The sequence below is a fragment of the Vigna umbellata genome, chromosome 10, assembly GCF_029865625.1.
Source record: "Vigna umbellata cultivar VRB3 chromosome 10, Vumbellata_1.0, whole genome shotgun sequence".
NCBI classification, from domain to species: Eukaryota; Viridiplantae; Streptophyta; class Magnoliopsida; order Fabales; family Fabaceae; genus Vigna; species Vigna umbellata.
In genome coordinates this window covers 15,848,091-15,867,013 of record NC_142174.1, presented here as the reverse complement: position 1 = coordinate 15,867,013, position 18,923 = coordinate 15,848,091, and the positions used below count along the sequence as shown (strand labels likewise).

Sequence of the window (18,923 nt, the reverse complement as noted above, 5' to 3'; positions counted from 1 at the left end):
TTAAAGTAATATTTTTAAATACAGAAATATTTTTTGAAATGATTAATTTAATATCAAAAGAATAAACATCAATTGTGTGTGATAAAACATGTTTTTATCAATATATAATGTTTATTTTGTATATTAAATTATCTTCTCTTGTTGATCATCTATTAAATTATATATTTTTTTCTTTTTGGAATGATTACCAAGTAAATGAAAATACAAATATGAATACACCTCTTATTATTGAAAAATTAGTTATTTAAACGTTTAATTGATTTTAGATATGTTATGTATAGTTTTGTATTATAATAATATAGAAACCTAAAAATATAGATTATATTATTATGGTCTTATTTATAATATTGTACTAATATACCATATATAATGAATCATATATATCTTTTAAATATTCATAATAAAATATTTTATTTTAATAATATTATACTAATAAAATGGGAAGTAACACTTTGTTTTAATAAAATATTATTTTATATAGTTTTAATCTTTAAATTATGAAATTCTTATATATTGAGAAAAAATGTTATCAAAAGAAGAATAAAAGAAATTATTTAATTTGAAATTTGTTTTTGACAAGTTTACCGATTAAAAATTAATATAGATTCACCATAAAAGTTTATTGTACCGTTTAACAAGTCCTTTATAAACTGCATAACTGTTGAAATCATTTTAATAATCATTTATGTTTTCATAATTCCTTTTTATAATCCACCACATACATACATGTAGTCTTATATACAATTATACAAAAAAGGATAAATTTTAGTGTATATAATTTTTCTATCTATTTTATTTGTATATTTTCTTTATTATTTGTTATCTTATCCATATAACTATGTTTTCAAACTATTATAGATTCTGAACACGAGTCCTATTATTTAAATTTTATTAATTATTTTATTTATAAAAATACAGAATCCTCCTTTTCTTTTCAAAAGTGCATTATGACAACTTTTTACATTTATAAACATAGGATCATTCACCTTTTGTCATAATCGTTACTAAAAAGTAAATCTTGTATAAATGCTTCTTCAAATATTACAGCAAAATATTAAAAAAAAGTAATAATACATTCTTTATGAATTTTTGCAATATATTAATCTAACTTATTAAAATATAGAAATTTTTAATAAATTATGCGATTTATTAAATTTATAATTTTGAATAAATTTCAAATAATATAATAGAAGAGAATATCTTAAAAATAGCGGATGAAAAAAAATGAATTCTGACATATGAGGTTGCCTGTTATAACACAACCACCCGAGTCATGCAATTACTTCCTGCACCCATCAGATACTATGCAGGCCTCTCCTCATTATAGCTACAAATAAAACAAAGAAGGGTACAAATGGAATTCAGAAAATGATGGCTGCAGAAAGATATTGATGGGAGTGAAGAAAGAAATTACCCCCGGGTCCTTATTAAACAAAGAGCACTTGGCTAAAAGCCCACCGCCACGCACCCTGAATCTGTTTTAGCGATCGATCGGGTGATAAACGGCATTCGTTTAACGTTTTAATTGCCCAACACGCAACGCCCTACTCAAACTTCTCCAGTTTAAACCCTAGCGAAGGGTTTAAGCTCGCGCTGAGCCAAGCTTCTTCATGTTCTATTAGGAAGGTGCATGCTAAGCTATGGCCGCTGCAAGGTTAACCTCATGTGTGGCAGTAACATCCGCTGCGGTGGTTTCCATGTCCACGTTCTCCGATCGTGCCTACGCTGACTCTTCCTTCCGATTCCCTTTCTTCTCTTCTTCACCTTCCAATGCGCCATCGCCGCCGAACCAGTCTTCCGACACCAACTCGGAGCCTCCGGCGCCTGAGGAACCTAACAAGTCGGGGTTCGACCCGGAATCGTTAGAAAGAGGAGCTAAAGCTCTCCGTCAAATCAACAGTTCTTCCTACTCAAAGCAGGTTATTTTATTTGTGGTTCTGGAATTAAGTCTGCATTATTTGTTCTGGTTTCAACGAGGAGTGACGGATGCTCTTTGTATCGGGAAGGATTGTAGTTTTCTGATTTTGTTTTTGCTTTGCAGGTGTTTGATTTAATGCGAAAGCAGGAGCAAACTCGCCTCGCTGAATTAGACGCTGAGAGAGTTCACTACGAACTTATTCAATCTCAAGGAGATATTGTAAGTGGAGTTTTCCAATAACTTCCACATCTTGTGTACCTCATGATCATTTCAGTTTTTGCCGTATATTTTGTGCTTGACAAAATGGATCAAACTACACTATCAAATACTTGGTACAGTCTTCCATAAAGCTTGGCATACATGCGACATGCAACTAAAACTTGGCCGACTGGTTGGCAATTTTGTCAACATTTTATTTGGTTTGCAATTTTCTTGTTTTTTACGAATTTATCCATATTTTGTATTTTTATAGATTTTCATCGTAATGCTCACCACTGTAGGTTAAAAGTGTGATAACAATTATTAGAGGTTTCTGCAAATCTATGTTCTTCTAAGGATTTATCATCACAGGGAATCATTTTGTGTGTACTTTTTTTAAATATTATCTTCCTCTGAGATGCCAAATAAATTTTATTGCAGGAAAGACAGCGGAAAATGGCTGAAGAACAACGTAATTTAATACAAGAGCAAGCCCAGAGACAGGCCCAGGTGCTGCGATACGAGGATGAATTGGCAAGGAAAAGAATGCAGGTACAGAATAAATAATAAACAATGTACACTGTTGTGTAATTTGTGAATTTGGAAACCTTAGGTATTTATATACCCATCTAGAAATGGTTTTCTGGCAGAGCAAAAGGTTGTGGCTTTGAGAATTAATGTAATTAGAAAAAATATCTAAAAGCAACTGATCTTGAACTTAAACTTATGGTCAGTAAATCTTTTTTGCTCTTTGGTCCTTGCCACTGGATATGCTTTTGGTAGAAAACTTATCATCTGTTAGTCCTTTCAAATTTTATTTTAACGAATTGTATGATCTTATAGCTAATGATTTTCTGGAGAACTTTTTATATTTAGCCTCCTACCCACATTGGTGTTTAAATGGAGCAGTAGGATTTGGGATGAAAATTCTATGAAGTTGTCAAACTGTTAGTGATATTTGAATGGTTGGAGCCTCATGCAAATCAAACTTTGTCAGATTTGAAGTTTTGTAAGATTAAAATGTTTTACCCGGAATAGTTATCCATAAGTTGCTATTCTCAGACAGATCATGAAGCCCAGAGGCTACATAATGTTGAATTGGTCAAGATGCAAGAGGAGTCTTCTGTAAGAAAGGAGCGGGCAAGACAGGCTACTGAGGAACAGATTCAATCTCAGCAGCGTCAGACTGAGAGAGAGAGAGCTGAAATAGAAAGAGAAACTATTAGAGTTAAGGCAATGGCTGAGGCTGAAGGCCGAGTTCATGAAGCTAAGTTGACCGAGGAGCATAATAGGAGAATGCTGATAGAACGACTGCAAGGTGAAAGGGATAAATGGCTTGCTGCAATTAACACAACTTTCAGTCATATTGAAGGTATGCAGCTGATAAGCTTTTGGCCTTTGTGGTGGATCATAGATTTTGATTCTCTTGTCTGTGCTGTGCTACTTATTCCTATTTATGGTTAAATTTCTATGCAGTTTCACTTTCATCATGTAAATATACGTTTTCCTTTTTGTAAATGTGATAAATATCAATATCAGTATACCAATTTTTGGTTGGTAAGTTCATAGTAAAGCAATGTGCAGCAGTACCTCTTGTTTACTGAAAGAGTTTCAACTTGTTGCTATTGATAATTATGCCAAAGCAAAATCCATTCACAAGAATAAACTGGCATATTGAATGTCTGAAACAAAAGGCAATGACGTGGTATAGTGTCTGCATCCACAGTATATTTTCTGTACTTTTCCATGACGGAGAATGGATATCAACTTGTAATATTGCATTCCTTCTGCAAGAATATGAAAATTCTTGGCAGTAGAAGTTCCTGGGATTGTTAACCCTTTCACTTCGATAAATTTACAAGCTTCTTTTCAGTTCTTATCTCATACAGTACCACTCATGTTTGCATGATATTACATATCTGCTTACAAAATGTACAGTTCTGACTGTCAGGTTTTGTATCATCAATAATATTTTTACATGATTATAGAAAATTGTGATTTGAGTTTTAGGTTCTTGGATTGCCAAGGTGTGTGACAGCCAAAGTGTTAATAGCTTGTATTATTCCATCTTACTAAATTGTTCATGGTAACCTTGTTTTTGTTAACTGTTTTCATTGGTAGATGATAGGTCTATCTTTCCTTTGAAAATTACCTCAGCTGGGTTTTTACAATTCGCAGGTGGTCTAAGGGCCTTGTTGACTGATAGGGACAAATTGCTTATGACTGTTGGAGGAGCTACTGCACTAGCTGCAGGAGTATATACAACTAGGTAGATGTGCTGTTTTTCATGTTGCATTTGATACCAAGTAACTATACACAGTTTCAGGGTCTGTTAATATTACAATCATCTCATTGATGTCACCATAATAATGCTTGTCAATGTACTTTTATCCATAAAAGGACTTTGTGAAAATAGTTGTATCTAAAATGCATAATATAGATGTACATTGCTGTTTTATGGTGCCATTGGACGCTATGCAAATGTATAATGACCTATCAATAACATCCACACCATCTGTGGCAACTGTAGATGTGTAATTCTGATATTTATGGGAGGGAATAGTAAGAATTATTTGTGTCTTATGCTACGGAAGTGATGGCCAGTACTTAGAATTAATCTCCCAGCCTCAGGTCAATTACCAACCCTTCCATTCCCAGCCACAAGGAAAAAAAGTGTAATAAATGAATCATATAAAATTATATTTTTTTCATACTATGATGTTACTACCTCCCTTTTCAATGATAAACCAATTCAAGCCTTTATTACTGTGGTGTTATCTTGATTCTTGCACCACTTACAAATTCTTAAATGTTGTCATGAAAACTCTTGGTGATAGATTACTCTAAACCATTTACATTTACAACTTGATTAGTAGACAGGTTCAGTGGATAGGGCCAACCCTTGGTGAATTTGTGTTTGCTGGATAATATACGTACTGTGTTCTATCCTAATTTTTCTAATCCATGTTCATCACAACAATTCTTCCTTTTTCTTAATTTCCTTTTAAAATGATATCTGATTATATTGTATTGTGCTTCCTTTGTTTTACAGAGAAGGTGCTAAAGTCACCTGGGGCTATATTAATCGAATTCTAGGGCAGCCATCATTGATCCGGGAATCGTCAATGGCAAAATTCCCTGGATCAAAGATAATTTCTCAAGCCAAAAATAAACTTCTACATAGTAGTACTTTGGCTGGGGCAGAAAAACCTTTTGGGAATAAAAATGGTCTTGGAAATGTGATCCTCCATCCATCGTTGCAGAGAAGAATAGAGCATCTTGCACGTGCAACATCAAATACCAAAGCCCATCAGGCACCATTTCGTAATATGCTTTTTTATGGGCCTCCAGGCACTGGTAAAACTATGGTTGCAAGGGAAATAGCGAGAAGATCGGTATGATGATGTTTAGTTCTTTAATACAAAGTTCTGATTTATATTTCACTTTTCTCCTTTTACATGATCTGTTAAGCTGTTTTTACTGACAACCTGAAATAATTGTCCGAATGTAGTGTTTGTGATGAATGATCAAACCAAGTAAAATGTAGTGTTTGTTTATCTTGCTAGTCGTGGAATTTTCTTTGAATATCATTTTAAGGCTCATTATTAGTGCTATATGCAGAATTTGTTTAGAAAGCAATTCTTAACTACTGTTGACATTCCTTTTTTACGTGAAGGGTTTGGATTATGCCATGATGACCGGAGGAGATGTTGCACCTCTTGGCGCCCAGGCTGTTACCAAAATTCATGATATATTTGATTGGGCCAAGAAATCTAGAAAAGGCCTATTGCTTTTTATTGATGAGGCAGATGCTTTCCTTTGCGAGTAAGTTAGAGCTTGAAATGCATTTTTAAGACTGCTGCTATAACAGATATCTATATAAATTACTATCTTGCAGCAGGGTAGCAAAAATTATTTGGTTTTGGCATAACATGTGAAAATATAACTGTCGTATTACTACAGTCTACATTGATTATGTTTGTACTTTTATAACGGTTTATTCAATTTATATTGATTTTTAGAATCACGAAGTGAATTGAACTTGTTCGGAGATTTTTTTTTATCATTAATAAAACTCACTTATATGAAGATTAAATACATAGAGGAACCAACAAGAGCATTGTATGGACTTTGTATAACAGATATCTATATAAATTACTATCTTTCATTTTACCTTATTGGCTGTAACTTGAAAGTATTATAATGTTCACCCTCTATACTGTAGAAACAATTGGTGTGATAAGTTGGATAGTGATGATCTCGTTTGTATAGCAATTGCTTAGTGATATTTTTGTATTCAATGCAGGCGTAACAGCACACTCATGAGTGAAGCTCAGCGAAGTGCTTTAAACGCATTGCTCTTCAGAACTGGTGATCAGTCTCGAGACATAGTACTTGTTCTTGCGACAAACAGACCAGGTGATCTTGATAGTGCAGTTACTGATCGGATTGATGAAGTGATTGAATTTCCGCTTCCAGGAGAGGAAGAGCGTCTGAAGTTATTGAAGCTGTATTTAAACAAATATTTATGTGATGACAATAATGGTTCTAAGGGAGGCTTCTTGCTAAAGAAGCAGCCTCAGAAGATTACTATAAAAGATTTATCAGAGGATGACTACAGAGAAGCTGCGAAGAAAACGGAGGGATTTTCAGGCCGTGAGATCGCCAAACTCATGGCTAGTGTCCAAGCTGCTGTCTATGGGCGCCCAGACTGCATCTTGGATTCCCAGTTGTTTAAAGAGATTGTAGATTACAAAGTGGTGGAACATCACCAGCGACTAAAACTAGCAGCTGAAGGTGGCCACCCCGGCCAAATATAGTTTGTTTGAGCATTAATTTGAATCCCTATCGACCTGCTAGCATAGATTTTTGTTCATGATGTTATGTGTGCCATTATTTGTGCGGCAGATGAAGCAGATTTAGAAGAATCTTTCCGGCTTTATAAATCATTAGGACTAGGAGGCTTTAATGACTTGGAAGCAGGATTCCAGCATAACCTTTCCACTTCATGCTAAGGAGAAAGAAGCCATGTTTTTGAGAGCATCAGAGAAGTCAAAATTACATTGATTAATAACTTTTTAGGATACGCTCAAAGTTGTAATTTAAATTGCATTTTTAATGAATTTGATTTCATTCAAATTCCAGTGAAGATTCTTCAAAAGTGAGTATGAAAAATAAGTTTATTTTTTTCCTAAATAGTAATAATTATCTATATTACATTTAATTTCAAAATTCTTCCGGAATTCTAAACCTCAAATTTCCTTTCGTACATTTCAAAGAACATTATTTGTATTTAATATTTTTTCAATAAATTTTGTATTTATAAATATATAACGTAAATATGTTATTTAAGCATTTAGCATATTTGTCCGTGATATATTTCGCTACCAGTTAAAATCTAGGCTCCATGTACATTAGGTTTAGCTGTATTTTTATTTCATAATATTACAACTTCCAATATGCATTTGATTTAAATGAAGTTAAACAATAATATATCATAGTTTCTATTTCCTTCTAATTTCTATCTTTAATGTCTTGTTCACTTTAACTTTAGGGAGTTTGGAGGAGTTGATTTGGGAAGAGTAATTAAATGAATTTGAGAGTAAGTTTTTTATTGTTTATTTAAGTGGATTTGAAGATAAGTGAGAATAGATTTAGAAGTAAAGTTTGTGAGAATTAGCGTAGTATTTGATTGATATCACATTTAAAAAAATTGTTCAAATCATAGAAATTAAAGATTACCAAAATGTCCTAGTTATTAAATATAAAATGAAAATTGTTAATTTATATTTAATTGTAAAAATGTTTATAAAGAGTAAAAAATTAAAAATAATTATTAAAATTAATTTTAAAATCTAAAAAATTATAATTTAGTAAAATAAATTAATTTTTTTGAAATATAATATTTTTTAATATAATTTACTACTAAGTTGTTTGATTTTATTTGTTATTGAAGGAAATTTAATATTTATAAAAAAATAATTAACCAAAATTCAGCTAACAATATTAACAAATAAAGAGAAGAGAATGAAAAAAACTAGCAAAGAAGTTTACGATATAAAAAAAAGGTGAGAGCATCATAAAGTTAGGGTCTGTGCTACTGAATTTGGGAATAATAGTTCATAGGTATCACTTTTGGCCACTTTGCTTTCGGTTTTTACCTACAAGGTGGCTTTGCTATGGGTATATGGTTGGTTGGTGGTGATAGTCCACCCTAAAAAACGGTTGCGAGGGAACATGTTAACATGAGAGAGGAACCGAATACAGCTCTCAAGGGAAACGAATACACTTATTGCCTACATGCACTTCTTCTCTCTAGTGTAACCAAATTCCACAACATGGAACCGAATACACACATTACTTCATTTCTTCAATTAACTGGAACCTAATACAAATAGGTAGGAACCGAATATTTCTTCTCCCAACTCCTTCAACCTCAGATCTTCATGTTCGAGCTCTTCATCTTCGTAACCTTCATCATCTTCAACCAAACATTACTCCAACTATTCACCATGAATCTAAAATCATGCTTTATTTATTATTAGACATGAAAACATAAATTGGAATCTTTTATAAAATCTTTGGATTCGAATACCTAAATTTGAACGTGGTATTTCCTCAAATTACGAGGACAAAGACGAGATTTCAAAGAAAATCATCTCAAATATCCGTCTTTTTGTGGGTGACTAAAAAAGTGCATAACGCGCAAATTCATTTCGAACACAACGCGTCCCATAAATTTGAGCTCTCATTTTCTCGTGAACAGTAAAATCAGCCCAAGTGAAATCAGTGTAAGCGAAGTAACGTATTTCATTCCAAAATATTCTATTGGGAAAATGTCCGGTGATTGGTAGTTTAGCCAATGCTTGAGCTGCTGACATCAAGCTTAAACATTTATTTCTAGTTCCTTACTGATTTATTTTGGCAACAGGAAATAGATTGCCTTTTATAACAATCTTTCCAGGCATAACTGTCTTTGATTTGGGTATGTTGTTAAGTTATATGAGCACTAATCTCCTGACGTTTTTACCTTCTATTTTGTTCTGAATATAGTGGAAAGTTCTACTGAATTAATGATTCAAAGGGAGTCTATTTTTATTGAGAAAAAAAGCAAGTATCAAATCTCGTAGTCGTTACTTCCTAAGATGAACTGGATGCAATTTTTTCGATAAATATTTTTGATCTAGATGTAAATATGCACTTATAAGTGCCACCTTACTCAAAAATTGGCTTATCCCGTAGAAAAGGAACTGTCCAAAGAATTATCAAAGAATGAATAATTAATTTTAGACTTTAAAAGCACTATCTTAAAATTTGCACAACTAACTAATATTAATTTTATTGTGAGTTATGATATGGTTTTTATTAGAGAGAATTAATTAGGAAGAGATTGTATATCTTGTCGTCTGATGGATTTTTTAAGGAAAGGTTCATTAAGGAAGGGATAAATATTATTTTTAATCCAAAATTTCAAAATAATAAATTTATTATTATTTTTCTATATGATATTTAACTTTTTTACTTTTACTTAGAATTTAAACTCACAGTTTTGACATAAGAGAAAGAAATTTGGGAAATGAAAATAAAATAAAAATAAAGTGAATAAAGTAATACAATTCAGAGGAAATTATTACGCAGGTAAAGGAAAATGTCGCAAGATACATTCCAGAGACTTTGAAAAGAAATCTTCTTTGTGCCAGTCTTCTTTGTTTCTTTAGGGTAACAAGTGTGGTAGATATAACATTTCTCGTAAATTATCATTACATGGATATGGATTGAACGCGATTTGATTATCCGTGAGTAATTGTGGCCGAAAATTCTTCGAATATTTATCAAATTGAATATTTAGATTTTAATTGAAATAAACTGATTAAATTAAAACATAGAAATTCATCCTTATCGTCCATGTTACACTATCAACACGTTAAAAAGAGATTCCATCGGTTGAAGAAAAGAGATATACTCTGAGGGAGATAAGACAGCTTATGTGACATAAAGATAAATGGAAAATATTAGTACCGTGAATTCACTGATTACATCAATGAGTGATTAAAAAAGCGGTGTTCATATTTCACGTTATGCACCCTAAATTCTAACATCTAAGAAATTCTATATATCAATCAAAGCACGGTTCTCCAATAGGTGGAGGAGCAAAACCCGTTTATGCCATCAGATTGCAGCAAAACACGGCCCATTCCGCTGCACCCTAACACTACACGTTTCCTCAACACGTGTCCAAAATCTGCCACTTCTACCCTCAAACTTTCGCCACGTTTCTCCCAACCACCACGTGGACTTCATGCTCCACGCTCTCACACACATCATATATATATATACACATATTATATTACCTTATCCTCCCTTATATTCTCATATCACGCGATACAGGGACAAGGAAAAAGAAAACAGTTTTCGTTGACAAGAAAAAGATAGAGGAAAAATGGGAAGCAGAAAGGTTGTGTTATTGTTGATGGTGTTTCTTGCAGTGTGTATGGTGACATGCAGGCCTTATGACGATCTGGGTAAGGATACCAAAGCCAAAGCAGAGGACGCAAAGAAGTTTGCCTCCGGCGAGCTGCATGATGCCGAGGAAAAACACCCGTCTTTCTCTGATTGGGCTCAAGACAAATTCTCTGAGTAATCTTCTCTCTCACCGTTGTGCAATATAATGCAGTTTCCTTTTCCACCATCTACTGATATATATATTTTAATATTAGTTGTTTTTATTTTAGTTATATATATATATATATATCCAGCATGCATGTTCCGTTTTATAACTTAGAAAGGTACCAGTTTCAAGAAGAAAAGATGCCACCCGACCATTATCTTATCCTAATATTAAGCTATGAGAGGTTTTCATGTCTGGGGAAGTTTTGAATAAGATTGATCATGTATGAGAGGTTTTGAATGTGATTATCTTAGAAGGATGTCTATTGAAAAAAAAAACCGAACATAGGATAATCATGGGAATTTATAAGCACGTCAAGAGGTAGATGTCAATGTGATTGATGTGATAAACCCAACAGTGGTACATGTTATTGGTGTTTGTGTCCTCCTTGTTGATAGATCCAACACAAATGAATCTTAAATATTGTTGTTTTGCTCATTTTTTTCAATTGTTGTGGCAGAAGCTTCGGGGCTGAAGAGGATAAAGAAAAACAACCGACTGAAAACATGATGAATAATGTAGAAGATGTTGCCACAAGTGCCGCGGGGACAATGAAGTCTGCAGCATCAGGTAACATTTGTTCATTCATCGCCACACCATCTCTTTCATGTATGCCTCTCGATTAAATATTGGTATCAAATTCAAACAACGTAGTATCTTTGATTTGTTTGTAGGAGCTTCGGATTACGCTTCCGAGAAGGCTACGGATGCCGTGGAAGCAGTTTCAGGGGCCATGGCACAAGGAAAGGAGAAAATGAACGACGCTTATAATGAAGATGTCAAGGTCATCAAAATGCCAACAGATACCAGAGAAAAAATCGGAGATACCTACAACGATGCGAAGGAAAAAATTCAGACGGCTTCAGATAAGGCTTCAAGTGTGGTTTACAATGCCAAAGATAACATGGATGAGTCCATAGAATATGTAAAAGATAGAGCAGGCAATGCCTATGACGAAGGTAAGCAGAAAATGAACCTGGCATCAGAGAAATTCTCCGATACTAAAGCAAGTGAGGTTTATGATGAAGCTAGGGATAAAGTGAAAGGAACAATGGATTGTGGAAATATGGATGTGGATGGATTTGATGAGGCCAATGATTCTAAAGAAAACATAGGCGTGCGAAATGAATATGGAAGGGACAAAGTAGCCGAAACTTTTGACCAGGCTAAACGTGAAGTGGAGGAAGCATACGCATCAGCAAAGAATACAATGACTGAAGAGGCAAAGGCTAAGTACGAGGCTGCAAAGGAGAAGGCTTCAGATGCTGCAGGAGATGTCGGAGCTAAGATGAGAAACACCCCAAACCAATGAACCTATGGTTAGTTACCACTTACTCTTAACTATGAAAAACTCTCTTAGATTCCACAAAGTTATCATCGTACATATGCGTCCAGGGTACATGTTTTTGTATGTTTTTTCCTTAAACACTCGTCAGTTGTTAGTTACTTGTTAGACATTATGAAAACTCTACTCTCCCTAATGTTAGGAGAAGAAAACCCTGAAAGGCCCCACAGTTAGGTTCTTCTCTGATCTATCACGATGCCAGGTAGATTCATACCGTACCAAGTTGTGTTGTCCCATGATGTTTTGTAGGGACTAAATTTGTAGCTTTTAGTAGGTTATGTAAGTGGATCCTCAGATGAATGATATAAATTGTTGGGGCCCTTTACTAAATTGCGTAGTTTCTTATTTTTGTTACAAGAAGAGATCGTGAACATGTAAAAGGTGCATGGTTTAATAAAGGTAATTAATCCTCTCTTTTTAAGTATTTCTTGTGCATTTTGTTAGTGGTTTTCTTTATGGTGGTCCATAACTCCAAATGCCAGTTCATTACTCATTTACTCGCGCTACTAAATAAACTCAAGCATACTTATAATTTAAGATAGCAACTTTTGCCCCCCCCCAACATACATTGCTACCAGTTTCAAATTATCTTACTTAATGGGAACATCAACTTGCACGTCTACTTGCAGGAATCATGGGAATAGCCTCTAGCACACACCATATTTAGTCTACGTGTAGCGTTGCTTATATTTACGAAGCTCTGGAGGTACACCAAAATTTGAGCACTTCTGAAAATAACGAGGATAACTATAGACTGAATCTTATCAAAGATTAGATACCCCAATGAGGTGCATGACAAAATCTTTCAGGATTGATTTTACTTTTTCAATCTATGGCGTTTCTTATGAAACCAAAATGCTTATATTTTTAACCCTTAATCTTGATCAAACGATTGAACTTATCACTGATTTTTTATTCTTCATGGTTTATAATTCTTGTTATCCTAGTTGTTTCTCCAGAGTCATAATATTTGACAGCATTACATTTCAGAACGGTTTTTAATGCTAGCTAGTAATTCTTTTTGTCAGTGAATTTTTCATTTTTTAATTATTCAGTGTAGCCTGTAGAAATTTTAGTTTGATCAATGAAAATGTATGTTACGTACCATGCTTGGAATGATAGAAATGGAATATAGATGCATAAACCAAACTGCAACATTGAAATTAGTTTTTGTGCAGACGTGAAGGCAAGTACGAGTAACAAGAAGTGAAGAACCAAATATATTGCTTATTTTAACCTTTAGAGTTTAACTTTGATTGATATATTATCAACGTTAAAATTAACAATTAAGTTAAATATGACTTTAAAATATTGTAGTTTCAAATCAGCAATTAATTTAAATATGATTTTTATAATTGAATAAAAATCTATAATTGAATAAAAATTTCATTTTTATTGTATTATAATTGAAACCAGATATCTACTCCGTGAAAATAGCTTCAGCTTCAGAAGAAAAAAAAATATCTATAGAGTTGTCTCTGTGCCACCAGTAAATTTAGGAAAGGTAGAGTCAGTTTGAATTAAATGCCATTTTATGCAAGAAATACAATATATTTTTTACACTCTAGGACTAGAATCCCAAATTAGAAAATAATTCTATGTACAATAAAAAAATGCAGTCTCTATAGGGCATCAATTCATTCGACATACGCATTATATTATATCCATCCAAGAATTGAACATTGGAAATTAATGTGAATATGTTGCCCATTTTCATCAACTTACTTTGGAACATCTCGGCTCTTGAAATCGTAAATAAAGGGGAAAAGAAAAGCCTTTTCACTCTTCATATTTTGGATTTTTAAATCCAAACCAAAGCTTGTACAATAGAAATGTTTGGCACAAACTCGTACTTGCTATTTACATTATTACTTACCACATTATTCGTAAGTATAAGAAACCGATTCAGATTAATTACTACTCCTGAGTTTGACTCAATAATTGTGACTCGAATCTCATCGCATTTCTTGTGGCTTTTTCGTACAAAATAACTCTACTTTCACCGTTGACAAGTACGAGGGTAAAGGGAAAAAGATAGAACAACTGAAGGGGGAAATTTGTATACTCAGATCCTTCTTTTCGTTATTTATTTGTCATCATTTGACTACATCTTCCTGGTTCGTTCGCGTAGAGACAGTATAATACAGACATTATGCATATTATTATGAAAAGGGCAATTTGAGAAAAAAACGGATATTGTCTGCTAATTCATGTGTCGGCCGGTGTCTATGTATGGAATGAGTAGGAGAGGACAAAATTGTGGTTGGGTCATGACTCGTGAGTGTGGGATCTATTTTCTCTCCAAAGCCTTCTACATTGATGAGCAAGGAAGTGAACAGGTTCACGAACCAACACTTCCATGATTAAAATACAAAAGTTCGTCAAATTATTATGCATGAAATATTGTTACAGCTAGTTAGACCAAGTACCCCATCACAAACAACAACGTATACCAATATCATATCCTACTTCATCACAACAACGACCAAAAACTCGTCTTTTCCCTTTTTCATTTCTTTCTCTATAGTGGTGAAAATGGTTAGTCAGTGGTCACGCCAAAAGAAGAAAGAGGTTAGAAACTGAGAATTAATCCGTACGTGTTTTTCTGCACCAAGAAAATCAGTGCAAATTTTCTATGCTGCCTAGTCCATACGAAAGCGCGTGTTGATTAATAAAGAGCATACACAGCGAAAATGAGTAATTATAATGGGAAGTTACACAGCTGCTGTCAATTTAATGTGTCTATGTGCTATAGCTAGCTAGCTCTAGCTTCCTCTGCTTGAATAATATATATATATATATATATATATGCACATCTAAATCTACAATATTATTGACTTAAAAATTAATCTGGTGTCTCTTTTTGTTATTATTTCTTTCCAAACAAGATGGAAGACAAGGGATGTAGAAAAGAAGAAGAGTGTAGGCTAGGCTTACATTGGGTGCTTCTTGTTATTGTGCATCCAAACCTTGAAAACTTGTCTCTTTACGCCCGCTTGAGAACAAAATTGCTGTACCTCCTGCTCATTATGTTTCTGAATCTTCCAACCAATCTTTTCAGCAAACTCCATCATCCTATCCTTCTGGTGCTGAGAGAATTTAGTCCTAAACCTCTTCTTGGAAGAAAGTGGCGCCTGCACTGATAACTGTGCTCCTCCGGTGTTGGACTGAAACATGTTCAGATCTTCGCTTGAGGACTCAGCTGGGCCTCCAAAGGCCATCATCACTGGGGGAACCAGACTCGGTGTACCACTGCTACCAACTAATCTGTGATGATGGAGGGAAGAAGGAGAGGGTGTAGGGTAGTGAAGGTGCCCATTGTGCTTGTTGGGGTAGTAGCTGTGATAATTGGGAACATGTTGTTGTTGTTGCTGTACCAGTGACAGTGGCGGTGGTTGTTGTGGCTGTAACTCTCCGTCAACCTCTTTCCTGTGGAAGTTGCGGTGACACTCACACGCGGCGCATCTTAGTGATTCCAGCGTACCTTCTTCGCCACTTGCCATGAACTCTCCACAGCCATCCACCACGTGGCTCCCCATGCTTGCCGCGTGGTTCCGAAGACATTCTCGGTACCTGATCGACGGGGTTGAGGTTGAGGTTGAGGTTGTTGCTGCTGCTGGTGGTTGTGGTATTGTTGTTATGTGGGGGTGTGGTGTTCTTAGAGGATTCGATGTGGGAGCAATTGGGGTGGTTAGATCTGGATCTGGTGTGAGTGTATGAGGTTGACGAGGTGCAAGAGGAGGAGGAGGTGGTGGTGGGTAGAGATTATGGTGAGGTGGGTCGTTGAAGATTAATGTGTGAGTTTGATGAGGTGGTTGATGATGAGGTTGATCACGATCATGATGAGTGGTACTTCTTTCACCAAGTGTTGGAGAAGAGAGCTTGGAAGAGGAAGAAGAAGAATCTCTGTTGGGAAGGTTGTAACCTAAACTTGTTGGTATCTCTATTTCCTTATCTTGGCCTCCCATTTCCATCAGACTTTGCTTTCTGTGGGTTTCCAAGATCTACCAAGCTACGTTTGATCTCAACCCTCTATGCTCTCTCTAATTATGACAAGCTCTAATCTTTCCTAAACCATCATCATCTTCCTGATTTTTGCTTTAATTATGGTTGTAGATCTTCCTGTACCCTCCTCAACCCTAATTCATATTATCCCATCTAATACAACACCAGACTCAACCAAAGGCATAATTACTAGCACGCCCACAATTATTCTTTCCTTATTCTGATTTTGACGTTCTGGGTGCTAATCCCACCAACCAATTTTCACTAATCAATCCTATTCTCAGAAGTGAATCAGTGATTTAACTGTATATATAGCACCACTACAGCCAGGGAGGGAATAGCTTTATTATTATTTTATTTATTGGGGAAAAAACAAAGAGAAAAGGATAATATATTTTGGTAGAATAGAAAAACCTTATGGAATGAGACTACAACGGGGTCCCTAGAGACCCAGATAATCTATAAAAAAAAATACTCACCTCTGTGGCTAGAATGTTAGACTGTGAAGACTTGAGGAGTAGAAGTAGAAAGCTGAATTGCACCAGCAAGAGAAAACAACACAAGAGGTTGGGAAACACAAAGAGTAAATTGTGAAAGAGTTAAGGTTGATTAGGAAATAAGAAAGGGATGTTATGAGTTAATGTTGGATTAGAGGAAGTGGTGTGGAAAAGTTGGTGTTAGGGTGGGAAGAGGGGGAAGAAGAGTGTTGTTTCCTACCAGCCATCCAGGCCCATAAAAACCAAGTAGGAAAGGAACAGGGGAAGAGGTTGTTTTGAACTCAGAAGGAGTGATGGCTAGTACAGTAGTACTGCAAGAATTTGTCTTGCAGAACAACCGACAAGTTCATGTTGGTCCTCTCCCACAGCCTGCACCCTGGTCCAGTTTTTAATGATTGCCTTTCTCACACAATCTCTCCAATACCCTTCAAATGAATGTGTGTCCCAAACCAGCATAATTCAGTACAAATTAAAGGGAGAGGAGAGCATTATCCTACAATTAACCTTATATGCACAAGTTTATGGAGTAATGAGACATACAAATGATAGTGATAACCCAAATTAGAATAAGATAATTTATTGAAGATAAAGATGAATAGAATCCAAGAGGAAATTAAAGGGAGTGAATGGTTGCTGGGCCACTACTACACACACAGCCTTGTCTTGTTATGGTGTGTCAGATTCTCTCTCTCTCTCTATCTATCTATCTCTCTCTTTGTATTGTTGTTGTGTTGTGTTGGTGAGTTTGTGCGCCTGCTGCTGCATTATCTGCAGCCCACTATTTTGTTGGACCAATGCCTCACTTTACTTACCATCTACCTTCTTTCACGATGCAATTGATGCCTTATTTGCTACCTTTGTTAGCATCTTCTTTCACATTTCTCTTTCAGGCATCAATTTGTGCTCGTTTACTTTCTAGTACACTCTCTCCTTGCCCACTACTACCATCAAAAAGACACGCCCAAATCTATATATTTTTCACTTTTCCATCTTTCTTTCATACTTACACTTCTTTTTTACTTTAAATTTCAAACCATGATTTCATACCCCCGGCTTTCACTTCTTAAATACATCCAATGATTATACTAACAAATATCTTTCGGTTTAATACATTATATATATGAGCATTTTTTTTATGTTACAAGTAAAAATGGACAGTTTGATTAATTGTTAATTGGAAAATCAAACAAAATTTTAATTGTAAATTTCATTATTAATATCCTATGACCGACCCATTCACTGAGTGGTGAGGGTCGTTTCCACCTCAATTACTTCTACAAACTGAATGGTTATTTTAAAGAGCAAGTCCGCATTTGATCAAATATCTATTAGACATCTACGTTACAAAATGAATACATTTACATGTAAAACACATTTATCAGTTTTTGTATTGTGATTAGGTCAAATCCAACTAAAATTACTAGTGAAGCAAAGAGATAGGTGATGCATTCATTGTAAATTTAAGGTTTAGTACCTCCTTTGGTCCCTCGAAAGAGGGCAAATTAAATGTTCAATTGGGTCCTACCTTTTTTTAGAAGTTTAATGTGGTCCCAAATTTTGTAAAAAGTGTGCAATCAAGTCCTTTTTGGAAACGGCGTTGATTTTTTAACAGAGCAGCTGACAGGGTGGACTGAAGTTAGCTACGTGGCTGTGAGAGGGTAATACGTGGCTGTGTGAGGGTGATACGTGGCTGTGTGAGGGTGATACGTGGCATTCATCTTGTTCTTGTCACCCAAAATGATCACGGCATTCAGGAATCATGTTATTTAGAAGGAATAGAATCTGCTAGCCGAATTCCATACGCAAACATACAGAGATGAATCTATTGTTAGCAAACATAGTATACTTGAATTTTTTTTTGCTTGAGTTCCCCTCATTCCAAGACCAAGGACCGCCGCTGAAGGAATAAACCAGAAGCTCCGTCCTTCGCCGCCGACGAACCAGGTCGAAGAAGTCGAACCATACCGCGAGGCCAGCCTTTCACCTACAGAAAACCAGAACCAAAAACAAAAACCAAAACCCAGAGATCCAGCGGCCAACCTTGGCGAAGTTTCTTTGATCTCCGCAAACCTGTCGCTCGAGACCCACCGCGCGAACCACCATCGAAACCCCAAGGGTCGCGCCTTTGCCGTTGTGTCGCTCACAAGCTCCGTCGCCGCGGACCACCCCAAAGCTGTCGCGAGTTGTCCCAACGTGAGAGAAAGGAAGCTGCCATATGTATGCAGAGCAGCGCCGAAGGAGAAGAAGAGAAGGGAAAACTATATCTTTCCCTCACATGAGCGTGACGAAGCA

General features: G+C 35.3%; 3 protein-coding genes across 5 annotated transcripts; 2 read left to right on the top strand and 1 right to left on the bottom strand.

Annotated features, from left to right (window-relative positions):
• Positions 1–1,511: 1,511 nt before the first annotated feature.
• LOC148192014 (AAA-type ATPase family protein) lies at positions 1,512–7,312 on the top strand. The gene is made up of 8 exons (XM_088100406.1): positions 1,512–1,919; positions 2,042–2,137; positions 2,558–2,668; positions 3,179–3,488; positions 4,295–4,385; positions 5,169–5,511; positions 5,793–5,941; positions 6,423–7,312. The coding sequence occupies exons 1-8, from the start codon at positions 1,641–1,643 to the stop codon at positions 6,934–6,936; spliced, it is 1,893 nt and encodes a 630-aa protein (XP_087956532.1). The 5' UTR covers positions 1,512–1,640; the 3' UTR covers positions 6,937–7,312.
• Positions 7,313–10,491: 3,179 nt separating this feature from the next.
• LOC148192013 (Late embryogenesis abundant (LEA) protein) lies at positions 10,492–13,103 on the top strand. 3 transcript variants are annotated; one of them, XM_088100907.1, is made up of 4 exons: positions 10,492–10,753; positions 11,245–11,354; positions 11,459–12,103; positions 12,759–13,103. In XM_088100907.1, the coding sequence occupies exons 1-3, from the start codon at positions 10,557–10,559 to the stop codon at positions 12,094–12,096; spliced, it is 945 nt and encodes a 314-aa protein (XP_087957033.1). In that variant the 5' UTR covers positions 10,492–10,556; the 3' UTR covers positions 12,097–12,103; positions 12,759–13,103. The 3 variants fall into 3 exon arrangements, with proteins under 3 accessions (XP_087957033.1, XP_087957032.1, XP_087957031.1); XM_088100906.1 differs by lacking the exon at positions 12,759–13,103 and adding an exon at positions 12,272–12,729; XM_088100905.1 differs by lacking the exon at positions 12,759–13,103 and having other exon boundaries at positions 11,459–12,210.
• A 1,690-nt stretch (positions 13,104–14,793) lies between these two features.
• LOC124824468 (zinc-finger homeodomain protein 7-like) lies at positions 14,794–17,242 on the bottom strand. Its single transcript, XM_047296901.2, has one exon. The coding sequence runs from the start codon at positions 16,101–16,103 to the stop codon at positions 15,063–15,065; it is 1,041 nt and encodes a 346-aa protein (XP_047152857.2). The 5' UTR covers positions 16,104–17,242; the 3' UTR covers positions 14,794–15,062.
• Positions 17,243–18,923: the final 1,681 nt, after the last annotated feature.